The following is a 16,083-nucleotide window of genomic DNA, read 5'->3' on the forward strand; positions in this document are numbered from 1 at the left end:
CGGCTTTTATGTGGGTGGTGGGTATTAAAACTCAGGGCCATTTTAATCATTGGGCCATCTCCCCAGAACAAAGGTATTTTTCCATCTTTGGTCTTTTGCCTCTTTTTATAAAAATATATTTAGAATTATTTCTGACCATATTTTATATAAATATATTATTTGTTTTAAATATGTCTTGGATTATAATTTTAAGAGGGTATTTTTATGTATTTTAAAGCTTGAGTTATAAGACTGTACTTTCAGGATAATTTCTAAAAGTTAAGTTTGACTTTTAACCACAGTTTAGAAGCTCACTAATATCATTTCCATTGAACAGTATTTTTTAATTTAGAAACACTTCCTTTCTAATAAGGTATTTGTTTGTGAATTACTTAAAGGGTATCCTTGACATTTTCCCTCTTGTGTTCATTATTATTGGGCCTCAATTTAAAAATTATGTTCAGTTATGAAAATCAGAACTAAATATATAGGACCAAAAATTTTCAGACTTCAAAGTTTTGTTTACTCTAGTTTATTCGCATTGACTTTACTGTTTGGACATCCCTGTGATGAAAATGCAAAATTCTAAGTACTCTAAAATGTGAAACTTTGTGCTCCACGTTGGTGATACATTTCAATTTAATTTTAAGTGTCATTGGTATTATTTATTAATCTTTAGCCATATTTGTATATACTTGCATGTTTAGGAACAATTAAAGTTACTTTAACATTAACCTTTATTTTCTCTCTCTCCTTTTTTGTTTTTTTTTGTTGTTGTTGTTTTTTGTTTGTTTGTTTTGGTTTTTTGAGAGAGGATATTGCTTTGGAGCCTGTCCTGGAACTAGCTCTGTAGACCAGGCTGGCCTCAAACTCACAAAGATCCACCTGCCTCTGCCTCTGCCTCCCAAGTGCTGGGACTAAAGGCGTGCACCACCAATGCCTGGCAAACCTTTATTTTCAATATAGATGGGATTAATAATTCTCTTCTTGAAAAGAGAAGAAGAATTCAAATGTTCTCTGAAACTATTTCCAAAGAGAGTAGCTACAAAATGAAACAAGTTTGGAAAACCAGAGAAGAGCAAATGTAAGTTTGTTGGTATCTTTAGAGCCAAGTTTATATCATATTTGAGTATATATTGGTACAAATTACTTAGGAGAATAGTATCCCCTGTCTATTGAAATCTCTAGTAAAAGTGTTTCACTTTAATTTTCTTTAAGCAAGTAGTACTATAATCTCATACCTTCATAGAATTGAGATGTATTTCTTGGAAGTCAGTGATGACTACAGGTTGCTCCTTCCAAATAACAAATGAGAGATTTAAAAGTAATTCATGTTACTCTGGAAATATATTGAGTAAATGGTAGATGCCACATAAACTATTTATTGTCTTTTAGTTAACTGTATGAACAATGTAGTAAATAGTTCATTTTATATAAAAAATAACTTGTGTGTTTTAACTGATCTAACTATTCCTCCGTACTGTATCTTGGCTGTGACAAAAGGGCTTAGTGAATTATTCCTACTTAGAAAAAATTTAGTTTCATTTAGTTTTGTTTTTTTTTTAAACAGGGTTTCTCTGTGTAGCCCTGGCTCTATTAAAGCTTGTTCTGTAGACCACGATGACCTTAAACTCATCAAGATCTGCTGCCTTTGCCTCCTGAGTGCTGGGATTAAAGGTGTTCACCTACCACCACCCAACTGAAATAATTTACTTTTTTATTGGAACCTGTAGAAAAATGAAAATTTGCTTGGAGATGAAATTAATCTTCCTGAGAAATGTGTACATGTATATATATGTGTATATTTATTTATCAGTTATATATATATATATATATATATATATGATGTATATGTGTATTTATGTTACATAGATATGATAAAAAATTTTTTGGGTTTCAAGAGGCAAACCATATGAGATCATTTTTAGTAAGGAAAAGAAGTACTTCTAGAATCTATATAAATCTAATTTTGTTTCTTGGGTTCCCATCACAATATTTAAACTGTTATGTTTTCCCTCTTTTTTATGCTATACAATATGTGAATTCCATTTTGTCTTGATCGTTTTCATATTGGTATAAAATGTGAGCCTTTATTCTTACGTTTTGCAGGATGCAAGTTAGGAAAAAGTATTACCAGCAGTTTATGGATCTGTTTAATCAGTGGGATTTGGAGAGGCAGAAATACAAAAAACAGCAAGAAAACATAATGGTTTGTATCACAGTTAGCTTTATAATTAATCTCTTATAATAAGATTTCAAGTAGGAATCTAAATGCTTGCCTTATATTAGACCTGTGGAACTGAACCAAGGTGCACTACCGATTGTTGCCCGAGTTCTTGTCCTGCAGAACCATAAACCAAAGAAGTATAGGCAAATATACTCACAAAATCCACTGGGCTTCTTATATTAATTGGGATGCCTATAATTTCAAACAAAAGAAACTTTTTAAAGAAAAGAATAAAGATAGTTTACTTCTTGCTGTGAAATAAATCATGGGTAAGTTAGTTTTAGATACAGTTGAATGGGAAATTGAAGTATTTTACGTAGTATCTTTTAGATGTTGTTGCAAATTCTTACTAGGGTTATGATGTCAATTCTTTCAGTCCTATGTTTACTAAAACTTTAGAAAATGCAGACAAACTGATACAAACTTTCTGGCTACTGCTGTGGAAAATTCATAGAGAACAACATCACTGAGTTATCTGTGGTCATTTGCCCATTCCTAAACAAAACACTGTACTAAGAATATGGTTTGGTTTAGCTTTTCTTCCCTTTATTCTTATCCCTTCCCTTCCTCCTCTCTCCCTTTCTTCCATCCCTCCTTTCTTTACTTTCTTTTTCTCTTTAACCCCCCTCTCTCTTTCTCCCCCATGCCCCTGCCTCCCATCCCTCTTTCTTCTGACTTGAAACTGAAGCCAGGACCATTTACAGACTAGTAAAGCACACCATGACCAAACCACAGCACCAATTCAGAAAATGATTTACTTTTAATGTCCAGAGCTGTAATACAACTCAAGTCCCACTCATATATTTTATAGCTGTATTAGTTACTCTTTATATTTTCTTCTTTCATTGCTTATAATTGTCAAAAAATTTAAACAAAATCTAGTCATATCAAATTATTTTGGAGTTGTTAGGTCAGCTCAGTTTTGGATATGCTCAATTTGAGTGAGATATACATTTTTTTAGGAAGATGTTTAATAGGCCACTGGTATATGAGTCTGGGATTCAGGAGAGAACTCTGAACTAAACAAACAAAATTGAAAATTCCCAGTTTAAGTGCAGCTTTTAAACTGTAACCCTTGATGAAATACCAAGGGAGTAATTAAAAATAAAAATGGGAAGTATGAGGATAGGCCTAGTTGGTAAAAACTAAACTACCCCAAGTGAAGGAAGTATTTGTAAAGAAAAGACCATTAACTGTGCCATACACTACTTAGAGGCCAAGTAAGCTAGATTTAACAGCAGGAAGTAATTGGTGTATTGGAGGGAATGATTTGGTTAGTTAAGTCAGTATGAAACTGGTTAGAAGCAGGTGTGATGGGGAACAACTTTAGTTGCAACACTTGCAAGGCCAAGACATGTAGATTTCTAAGTTTGAGGCCAGCTTTGTCTACATAATGTGGTCCAGGCAAGACAGTAAGACTGTGAAAAATGAAACAAAAATGAATTAGAATGGGTACAGGACAGAACAGGAAAGAAAGGACTAGGTAGTTGTGAGAACAAATGAAGTAGAGGTCTGTAGAGTTAGGGTTTGTCTTTTGTTTTTGTTTTTGTTTTTGTTTTTTTTTTTGGCTTTTGAGCTAAGTGAAATAATGTGTTTGTGTGCTAATAGGAATAATCTTGTTTGTTTGTTTTTTTGTTTGTTTGTTTCAAGACAGGGTTTCTCTTATGTAAGTTTGGAGCCTGTCCTAGAACTCACTTTATAGACCAGAACTGGCCTTGAACTAGTTGAGGTCCACCTGCCTCTGCCTCCTGAGTGAGTGCTGGGATTAAAGGCATGTGCCACCAATGCCATGCTATCTTTTTGTTTGTTTATTTGTTTGTTGAGACAAGGTTTCTCTGTGTAACAGCCCTAGCTGTTCTGGAACTAGTTCTGTAAACCAGGCTGGCCTTGAACTCATGGAGATCCACCTGCCTCTGGCTTCTGAGTGCAAAGCATCTGCCATCACTGCCCAGCAATAGGCATAATCTTTAGGACAAATTAATTATTTGTTTTTTGTGGTCCTGGGAGCCTGGTATTTAAACCTAGGGTTTTATCCATGGTAGCAAATGCCTCTTAGCACTAAGTTATATCCCAGACACTTCTTACTGTTCCTTTTGAGACAGGGTTTCATTAAGTTACCCAAGCTGGCTTATAGTTCTAGCATGCCTTGACCTTGTGATCCTCACGCTTCATCCTCCAAAGTAGCAGACCAAAGTCAACAGACCTGGCTAGAGACTCAAATTAAAAATAAAAGATAGAGTCGGTAAAAGATGAATTCTTGATAATGGATGGACATGTAAAACAGAACCTGGTAAAGAGCAAGTATGCTCTATCCTGAGAAATGAAAGTATAAATAGGTATAGGTTGCTAAAGACAGACTCTATGTTTTCTTTATATTGTTTCTGTATGCTTAGTGAAATAAGGTCATTGGGTGGTGAAAACATTACCATCAGGTAGATTAGCTAGAGTTGAATTTTCCAAACTTGCAGTTTACAAAGGAAAAGTGAGAGATGGGGCCTCTGGTAGTGGATCAGTATTTATCCCCAGTATAGGAATGGATTTTGGGAGCCCATTCCACAGACAGGGATGCTCTCTTAGCCTAGACACATGGAGGAGGTAGGCCCTGCTCCAAAAGATACAGCAGACTTTGAAGATCCCCATGGAAGGCCTCTCACCCTCCCTGGAGAGCAGAAAGGGGATTGGTGAAGGTCAGGGGAGTAGGAGCAGGAGAAGGATTGACTTGGAAACCACGATTGTTTCTCACTTAAATTTTAAAAATATAGAAGAAAATAAAATTAAATATATTGGAGGCATGAGGTTTCAAAAACTAAGCTTTTACTTGGATCTGGAGATTTTCTACTTGTTCTCATGTGGTTGTGCATGCTGGTAATATATCAGACGTTTGGGAGGCTGAGACAGAAGCACAAGTCCCAGCTAGCATGTGCAACATAGGGTGACCCAGTCTCAACAAGTTAAATAATGCAGTGACTGGTAAGATGATCACATTGCATATTAATGATTTTAAAATTACTTGTCAAAGTAAAATGTTACATGTATCCATTTGAAATTTTTTCCTTTTGACTCCAGTTTGGAATTATTCTTTTGCGTTAAGGATGGGAATATGCCTTAGAGATACGGTGTTTAATTATAATATATGAAGCCTAGAAGAACAACAAAATTATTTTACCAAAATATTATTATATAAGCTTTCTTTTATATTTGTAGAGCATTTTCAAACAACAGAAAATGATGCTAAGACAATGTAAAATTAAACACAATCAGAGAGTGAAACTAATTGTACAGATGGTCACACGATACATACAGGTATGTTGTACCCAGAAACATATCACCTCAGAAAAAGTATAATGTTTTTTTGCAAGTTGATTAGAGAAACATTTTAATATACAGTTTTAAGTGCTTTTCAGTTTGAATTGTTATGAACAAAAGTGTTACATATAGCTATAAAGTTCTAATTTTTTTGTGATGAATAATATTCAAGATAGGAAATGTCAAACTAGTAATTTTACCTAGCAATGTACTTATCATGAATTATATTCATAGCTGATTAACACTTGAGTTATAATTTTCTATTTATCTGAGATCAAGTCTCTGTGTCATTTCTATATTATCTTTTGTATTTGCATCCCCAGTGTTTGTTGAGTAGGGAATAGTAAATTGAAATTATGGCCTTTTTTTTGAGTGTATTGTAGTATTTTCTGACATATTCATTTCCAGAACTGTTACACTGACCAAAAATGACTACATATGCTACTTTATAATCATTAGAGATAAAGTACTAGCCAATTGAGATTTTTAGATTGAGAGTTGTCTATACATAATCATATTACGAAATGTGGGTCTAAATATTAAATAGATATAAAAGTATTTTAAAAGGTATGTCTTAAAATTTTTTAAATTCCTTTCATGAAAACAAAAGTTATTTCAAGCATTTTCAGGCAGAGAACTTGTCAGCTTATTTTGATGTTCACTAGGAACAGTTTTTTGATTGGTACCAATGTTTGATAAAGCATTAATAAAGCTTTCACCTAAATAGTATCATCACTTAATGTTCCCCTTTACCATTAGGAACATTACTGTAATTTTTAACTCTTCCCTATCTTTTAGGTTTTCAAACTGAGCTATTCTAGATTCAGTATTTTTCTCTGTGCAGTGGGTCATTATTTCATCACGTCTTTCTTATCACTACTAACCTTAGTTTATTCTATTAAACACTGTCATCTTTGTTTATGTTTTTCCTCACTGGAGAAAAAAGAAACAATTTTCTATTATTATTATTACTTCTTCAAAGCCCTTATGGGGTTATGAGGATATGAGGTTTACTTCTCCTTGCTGGATGTGATGACACATGCCAATAATGCTAGTATTAAGGAGGCCAGGATAGAAGAATATCAAGTTTGAGGCTTGATTGGGCTAAATAGTGAGACCATGCCTTAAAAAACAAACAAACAAAAAAACAATGTTGCATATATGTGAAGTTTTTTTTTTAAATGGAAAAACCCTGAACTGCTAAAACATGATATTTTTGAGACTGGTCTCACTATACAGCCTTATCAGGCCTGGCGTTGGCTGTGTAAATCAGGCAAGCCTTGGATTCATAGATATCCACATGCCTTGGTCTTCCAAGTGCTTAGATTAACTGATTGTTTACCACTATATACAGATTAAAGTTAAAATTATGTAATTTACATAAATTTAAAAAGATCTCCATAGTACAGATAATTTTCTTCCCTTTAGTGAATTCCTGTCACATTTAACCCTAGTTCCAGTAAAATGTAACCTGACATTTGGAGACAAACTAGAATATTTCAAAATTATCTTACTGAGATGACTTTGTAATCTTTATTTATATATCTTTTCTCTTTGCCTTGAGACAGGTTCTCACTGTGTTGCTTGGGCTTACTTCTAGATCTCTATTCTCCTTCTTCAGCCTCTAGAATACCTAGGAATCATGTGAAACTATGCACAATATTTTGTTGTTGTTTGTTTTTGCTCCATCTTGAACTTAACGGTTCATCAAACCATTATTTGGGGAAAACTATGCTAATTTTGTTTTTTAACAACATTTGATTCATGTCTGATCTATTTTACTTCATTATATAATATTATTCATGTATTGTAATGTTTTTGAAAATAGGAATAAATAATGACCATTATTTGAGTATTAATAAAGTCTCACTTATGAAAATGAATTTTATAATTTATAATCTAAGATGAAACATTATGGATTATAACTGAAGTTGCTTTTTGTGTTTTAGATTTTGAAGAACATGGATGGTAAGAATAATCTACATACTGCTTCATTCATTGAACTGAAAAAAGAAATAGCTGAATACCAAAAGAAATATATGATGGAAACTGTAAGTTATATTTTAAGCTGGAAATTATATAATTTAGCAGAAATACTGAAGTATTTATTTATTAAAATATACACAGCTAAAAATTCATCATATTTATTTTCTCCTTTTTTGAGACAGCAGCAGCAAGAGATTGCAAATATTCGAAAGTCTCTTCAATCCATATTATTTGATGATTCTTTGAAAAATTGAACCTGTGTGGAGCAGTATACTTCTAATATTTTATGGTAGAAATTCAGGTTTGAGTAAAATGAAAACAAGCAAATGACTAGCACCTGTTCTGATGTATTAAGGTTTTAGCTTTTTTGTTGTTAATTAGTGAAATTTTTCTCCAACAATGTAAGTTAACTTTTGTTCACAGAGATAGTTGTTTCCTTTTCTTTTTGGCATCAGCATATTGCTTTGTTTTATTTTTGAGATATGCTTTCACTATGTGACCCATTTCTGGGCTCAAGTGATCCACACACCTCAGCCTCCAAAGTAACTGAGATTTTTAATTTTTGATGTGCTGAGATATGCATAGTACTTTTGTATATGTACTATATGTATAGTACTCACTCAAAATTGAACATGTTTATTGCCTCTTCATGAAAAGACAGCAGTGAAAGATTATAAATTTTCAAAAGCTTTTTAAATATATATTATTGTACTGTACAAAAAAAAATATAAAAGGCATGTGACTGGCAACCATTCCTCTGTAGCAAGATTTAAACTCTTATTGTAATAGTGAGTTTGTTTTCTCTAACACTCATTAATAAAGATTATTTAAGTTTCAGTTTTGGCTTTAACATATTTTTATCACTCATAAAAGGTATAAAATACTGTTATGGGATGTTAAATCAGGTATTATATAATGTTATAGGTTTTCTGTCTTTTTAAGATATATTCTAAGCACGCTTCTCAAATCAGTCTTGAACTCCAGGGCTCATGTGATTTTTATATCTCAGCCTTCTAGATGACTTGTACTATAGGTGTGTGCCATAACACTGTGCTTCTTTTATCTTGAAGGAAAATATTTAGGAACCCCATTTTACATGTATATCCACTTATTTGTGCTTAGTAAAATGTAAAGTCAATTTGAGGGAAATAAAATAGTCTATGATTTGTAAAACATACTAACAAAAAAAGGAAAGACCTTTAAATTGTGTCTAGGAATAACTTAAAATGTCATGTGTACCTGCATACTGCCACAATGATAATGGACTGAGCCTCTGAAACTAAGCAAGCCCCAATTGCTTTTCTTTATAAGAGTTGCATGGATCTCCCTGGGACAGAAGGGAACTGGTTGGGGCTAATGTGGAAGAAGAGATTGAAGGGAGAGACAGCTGGAATTAGGTGGCATTTGGAGGGGGCATTGTGGAAACCTAGTGCAGTTGAAACTTCCTGAAATCTATGAGGGTGGCCCTGCAGAGGATCCCTAGTAATGGAAGATACAGAGTCTGCACTGAACATCTTTTGTTGCTGGGCAATGCTTCCAGTGAGGACCCAGGATTGGATTCAGTCAAGACTTTTGGCTGAGGGGGTTCTGTGGAGATCCCGAAACAACCCAGGTTTGTGCTAGGACTGAAGGTTGCCCTCCAAAAACTGACAGTGGAGGGTTGGACACATTGCTGAGGACAACATCTACACAGCTCATTGAATGTTCAGAGGTAAAGCTGGTGTCTGCATGGAGCCTTCACCCCTATGGTCCAGTCTGTGGTGTGGGAAGTTACTCTTCAGGCCACAAAATCTTCAACCTACAATCTTCCTGCAAGTTGTGCAGGGGTTGGGTGGTGGTGTTGGTGGTAGTACAGAACTTGTGGGAGTGTCCAAACAATGTCTGGTTTAACTTGACATCTACATCACAAGAAGGAGCCCATGCCCAATGCCTGGGTAATCCAGATACCTAGGGTAGAACCAAACATGACAGGCAAAATGAATAAATAGATGAACAAACAAATAAAAAATGAAATAATTCCTAATGATACTCTGCTATACTCATAGATTGGGGCCTTGTCCATTTGGTATTAGAGAGACTTCCTCCAGCAGCAGATGGTAGCTGGTGTAGAGACACAGAGCCAGGTATGTGGAGTCTAAATTGGAGGTCTCCCTTCAGTCTCTCCCCTGGGAGCTCAGGAAGCCCTGGGGGGGGGGGGAAGAAAGGCTGTAGGAGTCAGAAGGGATGGAGGAGCCCAGGAGAACGTGGCCCACTGAATCAACTAGGCATTGGGCTCTACTTGTGATGAGATGAGAACCAGATGGGGGCCAACACCAACACCACCCAACCTGGGCTCACAGGGCCTGAAGTGACAAGCATGGGGCCTGCATGGGTCTGCACTAGCTCTTCTGGGCACATGTTACGGCTGCTAGCTTGGTGTTTTGTGGGGCTCCTAACAGCGGGAGCACGTGTGTCTCAGACTCTTTTGTCTGCTCCTAGGACTGTTTTCCTCCTTTTGGGTTGCTCTGTCCAGCCTCAACATTAGGGCTTTTGCCTGGCCTTATTGTGCCTTCTTTGTCATATTTTGCTATTATCTCTTGGAGGCCTCCTCTTCTCTGAAGGGAAACGGAGGGGAAGTAGATCTAGAAGAGAGGGGAGGTGAGGGAAAGCTGAGAGGAACTGAGGAAAGGGAAGCTGCGGTTGGAATGTATTGTATAAGAGAAGAATCTACTTTCAATGAAAGGAAGGAAGGAAGACGGAAGAAAGAGGAAGGAAGGGAGAGAGAGAGAGAGAGAGGGAGAGATAGGGAGAGAGAGAGGAAGAAAAGAACCAACCAACCCTGGCTCAGTTGATCATGCCTACTATGTACTAAGCTGTATGTGATTATATATTATATATTATATAAGCCTATAACCCCAGTATTCAGAAAATACAAAAGGGATCAGTCTAGGCTTCATAGTGAGTTAGAGGCAAGCCTCAGCTACATGAGAGACCCTGTCTCAACCCACTCCAGTCTCCATACAAAAAGATGATCCTAGCAGTTCAGTGGTGGCACATGCCTTTAATCCCAGCATTCAGGAGGCAGAAGCTGGTGAATCTCTGTGAGTTCAAGGCCAGCCTGATCTTAAACCCTTTGAGTCTTTGTTGTTGTTGCTGTTGTTGTTGTTTTTTGAGACATGGTTTCTCTGGGTAGCTTTGGAGCCTGACCTGGAACTAGCTCTTGTAGACAAGGCTGGTCTTGAACTCACAGAGATCCTGCCCTCCTGAGTGCTGAGGATTAACGGCGTGTGACACCAACACCCAGTTTCCTACACCTCCCTCCCTGATGTATGTACTTCTGCCCAAGCTGCTCATGGTCTTATGTCTCAGGAGTATAGTGTAGAAGGTTAACTGAAAGGAAATTCAGTAAACACAGTGCTCCACCAAGTTAGATCTAGATGGAACTATTAGTTTGGTCTCTAACTGAGATGAGTTGGTAGACTTTGGTTTACATTTTCCCCAAGTGAAGTTAATACAAAACTTCCCCACCCTTGAATAATGGAGCCTCCAATATCTTGACTGACTTACTCATTTAGCGTAAAGCCTTGGAAATATTATATAGCTATTTCCTCAGAATGGAAACATTTCCTTCTGGAGGGAGGCTCAGGAAGGCTCAGAAGATAAAGTAATAACTCTGAAGAAGTTTCTGAAACTTAGAAGATTCACATGTGGCTCCAAAATTCTCCTTTTGATGTTTTTGTATCAAATTTGTTGTAGTGCCAGTGTCTGAACCTCTCTTCCCACATTTAAGTCCAAACAAGGTACTATTCAATATTTTTAAGTTTTTTTCAAAGCTAAAGACAAAGTCAAAGTTGCCACATCATTATTTTATTTTGTATTTATTTAATGAGCACAGCTGAAGGGCTTGCATAAGTTTCTGGGCCACTTGCATTTCATTTCCTGTAAAGTGACCCTATCCTTTGTTCACTTTCCCATTGAAGTTTGAATTTTAAAAATATTTTCCATGAGCTTGTTATACAGTGACACTGTTGTCCCTGTCATCTGTTGGAACTATTTAATCCAATTTATTAATGCACGCTTTAACTTTGTTTATAATACCAGCAACAATTTTTCATTTTTCCCCCCTTAAATTTGGTTTTCATATTCATTATGGCTTCTGAAATTCTTGTCAGGAGTTAAAAGCTCTTCCTAATCTGGTGTCATAAATGCATTAAGTATTTTCTCTTACTACACTCATAGATTAGGTTTTCAATGTTTATATGTGTATTCCAAAGGCAGAAAACATGGAAAGTGGACTGCAACTTATGTCTTTCAAAAGAAGGCATGCTATAAACTATACTTTATATATGAAAAGGAAGTGTCATTCAGTCATTAGATAGGGAAAGTAGGACTTTAAAGCACTGAGATAAAAAGCATTCACCTTTGTATGTGAAAAGAGACAGAAGAGACCCTTGGCTCAATTTTTGTGCAAGTGTACAATAAAATGTGTGAAAATGCATATTCCATAGTGCCAACAGATGTTAATATTGGACAAGCCCAAGAAAATGATTTAAATGACAGGAATGTGCTCTATCTGGGTCAAGGAAAAGAGAGAAAATGGGGCAAATAATGAGGCAGCATCTGCAGTTCACACAAATCCATGTCTGCTAACCACAAGGGACCAAATACGGAGACAGGAGTAGGTTTAACATCAAATGCAGTTTACAGCTATTCGGGGCATATGGCTGTTTCTGCCTTTAATTCCAGCACCGAGGAGTCAGAAGCAGGAGATCGTCACAAAGCTCCAGGCCATCCTGGTCTGCATTGCAAGTTCCAGGGCAGACAGGGCGATAGTGGCAGGCCCTGCCTCAAAACAGACAGACAAAACCCTCACAACACAAAATGTAGAAACCAAGTAGGCAGACTTGTCTTATTGTTCAAAGCAGATCAAACATGTAAGTAGTCAATCACTGCTTGACAAACACAGTAAATGAACATCCGATGGAACAAAGTGTGTCCTAGTAAGTCACCCAAATCCCCAGGAAATAGAGGCTTTTTCATCGGCATACGGATAATTGGGTTTCATGATGGCATTTGTGAAGCTAAACTTGTTTTAGTTGTTTTGCTCCTCCTTTCCCCTACTCTGCACTCTCCCTTGTGGCCTCCCGCCCAGTAACGTTTCCCCTTTCACAGCACAGGTTCCTTTTGCCCTGCTCCATCTCCCTACCCTTCTCATTCCCCTTGCACGGCCTCCATCTGGTGTAATAACCTGTACCCTCTTGCAACCCCTTACTTACATAGAGAGAAACATCGAAAGTTAGGGTCTGCCCATTCTCCACCAAAGTACAGGAGGTGCCCAGGAAGCTCCATCCTTTGCTGAGGGGCTAATGACTGTTAATGGATGCTGGGGGAGAGGATGCTACTCTCTCTAATGTGGCTACCGAGAGGAGACTAGGCGAGAAGAAGGCTCTCATAGGAAAAGGAAGGGACACAGCGGAGGGCAGTGGGGTGAACATAATCACTATACATAAGTATGCAATAGCCAAGAAAAAAAAACAAAATTAAGATCTGCCTATGAGAGAGGGTATGGGATTTTGGACTTTGTGAGTCTGGGTCATCCCACTTAATACTTTCCAGATCCATCCACTTTCCTGCAAATTTCATAATTTATTTTTTCTTTATGGCTGCATACAATCTCATTGTGTACATATGCCACATTTTCATTAGCCTTTCTTTGATTGCTACTTGACCATTGCTATTGCCTTGCAATCGTGAATAATGCAGCAATAAACGTAGATATGCAAGCATTTGCGTGGCAGAACAGAGAGTCCTTTGAGTATATGCCCAGGAGTGATACAGCTGAGTCATACGATAGTTCTAGTTTTAATTTGTTGAGGAGACTCCAGAGTGGGTGAAGCATATTTTTTAATACAACAGACAAAAGCTTTAGTTACTCCTTATCACCCAAGGCTGTTTTCTACATTTCTTGGCTATCAAACTCACTTCAGGTAATGCTACAAGAGCTCTCAGCAGGCACAATTATACTGACAGTTATTAGAGTGGATTGGCTATTACCTGGTGAGGGTTTCTATTGACACAAAATACACAGACCATAAAAATCCATCCTGTTAATTTTTTTTTTAAATCCCGGGCCTTAGGCACACAATGCAAACAGCATCACTGAACGCCAAGCCCTGAAACTGATCCATTTTAAAGACTATAATCGTGTAGTATAAAGTATATTCATAAGGTATTATCCAATCATCAGCCTCTAATTTCACAACATTTCATCCCCTTCATCAGCTCTAACCACTAGTTCTGATTAGTCACATAATATGGAGCCTTTTGTGATTGCTTTCACTCACTTTACCAACTGTTGTCTTTTTTAGTTGCTTTCTTTTTCAAGGCAGTTTCTCTATGTCGTTCTGGCTGTCATGAAACTCCTTCTGTAGATCAGGCTGGCCTTGAACTCACAGAGATCTGTAGTGGTATCTTTTTTATATTCTAACAAATAAAGCTTGCCTGCAGATCAGAGGGCAGGCTAGCCACTGGTTAACCAAGGAGATCTGGAGCTCTACACAGACAGGGAGTGATATGGCTGGGCAGAGAGAGGAAGTTATAAGGCAAGAGGAGACAGAAACACAGCCTCTTTTCAACTGTGAAGTTAGCGAAGTAGGGCATAGCTGTGGTTTGCCCCTTCATCTCGCTGATCTTTCATCATTTTCTCCTGTATCTGACTCTGGGCTTTTATTATGAAGACCTATTAGAATTTGTGCTACAGAGATCCACCTGCCTCCACCTGCATCTGCCTCTGCCTCCCGAGTGCTGGAATTAAAGGCATGCCCCATCACGCCTAGCATGAGTATTTAATTCCTTTTTATGCATGAATATCATTGCATTGTATGGATATAACAAGTTAAGATTCACCAGTTCATATGTATATTTGTTTCCATTTTAGGGATATTTTGAATGATGCTACAGTGAATATTCTTGTCTAGGAAAATATTGTTTTTAAACTTTGAAACATACATTTACCACCACTCTTCAACCAACAATTAAACATTTTAAATTACTTTTTTATTTCAGGTGTATTGATGTTTGGCCTGCATGTATATCTATGTACCACATGTGTGCCTAGTGTCCTCGGAGACCAGAAAATGTTGCCAGATCCCCTAGGAACTAGTTAGAGGCCGTTGTAAATGCAGATTTCCCAACCATGTCTTAGCCAATGCTACTAGTTCACTATTACAATTTTAAGACCACTGTCTTGAGATAGCTACCCAATTATTTTGAACTGACTGCTCATTACAATTACCAGCTGAGTTTAAGTATCTAACAATGCATACCCAGGTGTTACTTGGCCCGTATTCTCCAGATGTTTTTGATTCTTTTAGTCCAGAATGAGGCAAAAGTGCTCAAAAGTGACCTATTATCCTGAAGAGAAATAAAATCATTGGAAGGGGTAAATGGAGAGATGGCTTCTCTTGCAGAGGACCCAGCCAGATCCAGGTCCAGTTCACAGTATTCACATGGCAATTTACGATGGTCTACCCTATGAAACGTTGATCTTTAGGATGAACCCAGAAATTTATGTTAGTCCTCCAACCAATTTAAGTTTGAGAAATAATGCATATCACAATAATTGTGTGTGTGTGTGTGTGTGTGTGTGTGTGTGTGTGCAGAACAATTACATGTGTGAGGGTCAAAAGAAGCCAGTTCTTTCCTGTCACATAGTGGGATCCTGTAACACCAAAAATATATGACCCAGAGACTGATATCGGGGTTCAAATTTCAAGCTGAAAAGCAAAGCAGCTGACCTCTGGCTTCCCTGTAGTGCCAGCGCTACTGTTCCACGAATTGGGCAAAGGCCTAGAGACTGAAATAAGAGACAAGGCAGTGGTGATTCGTTCAATGGCATTGTTGGAATGCCGAATGCCCAATGCCGAGTGCCGAAGGCTGTTTATTGAAGGGAAGGAGTGGGCTTATATACTGACTTACAGCACAGTGGAAAAACCAGGTGTGTGTTAGCAAAACAGGAACAGTACCAATGATGACTCCGCGTGGGGGGCAGGAAGAGTACCAATAGCAGCTCTGGGGCAAGAAGTTCCGGCCCACAGCTTCAGGCTTGCTCAAGGTGCCTCGGGGGTCCATGCAGGGCCCTACAGGCCCCCCTTTCTTTTAATATAAACTAACACCTGTCTTAGGTGGCAGAGGATGTCAGCATAATTCCTTACCTGTCATTGGAGAGGTCACCCAGGCCTGAAACCCTCCTGTCTTAGGTTGGATATTTGTCCCTTTCTGCCTTACCCATCTCTGGTGATTAGTCCATCTGTAAGTTTAGCCATATGTGGGCAGAGGTGTTCCACTGAGCTAAGACAGTAGAATCTGCTTCTTCGAAAGTTGGCCTGGGCCTGTCTAATGCTGTGCCGGTGTAAGCGGATCAGGCAGATAGCACCAAAGGCAAGGGCTATGAGCCCCAGTGAGAGAGAGCTTGCCCATCTCTAACTAATCTGCTCACAAGTTGAAGTCCTCCCGAAAGATCTGCTGCACTGGCAGGTGGTACTCAGGATTCATTGATGTTAACGATCTGCATGGCTAAAGCATGTGTGTAATTTAAAAACTGATCA

The 16,083-nt window shown here is 37.6% G+C and overlaps 1 protein-coding gene across 1 annotated transcript; it reads left to right on the forward strand.

Annotated features, from left to right (window-relative positions):
- The first annotated feature begins 855 nt into the window (after positions 1 to 855).
- Positions 856 to 8,287, forward strand: LOC127217636 (synaptonemal complex protein 3-like). The gene is made up of 5 exons (XM_051178622.1): positions 856 to 1,063; positions 2,089 to 2,188; positions 5,411 to 5,509; positions 7,462 to 7,563; positions 7,681 to 8,287. The coding sequence occupies exons 1-5, from the start codon at positions 990 to 992 to the stop codon at positions 7,750 to 7,752; spliced, it is 447 nt and encodes a 148-aa protein (XP_051034579.1). The 5' UTR covers positions 856 to 989; the 3' UTR covers positions 7,753 to 8,287.
- The last annotated feature ends 7,796 nt before the right edge of the window (positions 8,288 to 16,083 follow it).

This window comes from Phodopus roborovskii, unplaced genomic scaffold, assembly GCF_943737965.1.
Source record: "Phodopus roborovskii unplaced genomic scaffold, PHOROB, whole genome shotgun sequence".
NCBI lineage: Eukaryota > Metazoa > Chordata > Mammalia > Rodentia > Cricetidae > Phodopus > Phodopus roborovskii.

What these genes read in the sequence shown, in the direction of transcription:
- LOC127217636 (XM_051178622.1), top strand. Translation starts at nt 990, where the DNA reads ATGTTCTCTGAAACTATTTCCAAAGAGAGTAGCTACAAAATGAAACAA. An exon ending in AAAACCAGAGAAGAGCAAAT is followed by an intron (nt 1,064 to 2,088) that starts GTAAGTTTGTTG and finishes TACGTTTTGCAG; the next exon opens with GATGCAAGTTAGGAAAAAGT. An exon ending in AACAGCAAGAAAACATAATG is followed by an intron (nt 2,189 to 5,410) that starts GTTTGTATCACA and finishes TTATATTTGTAG; the next exon opens with AGCATTTTCAAACAACAGAA.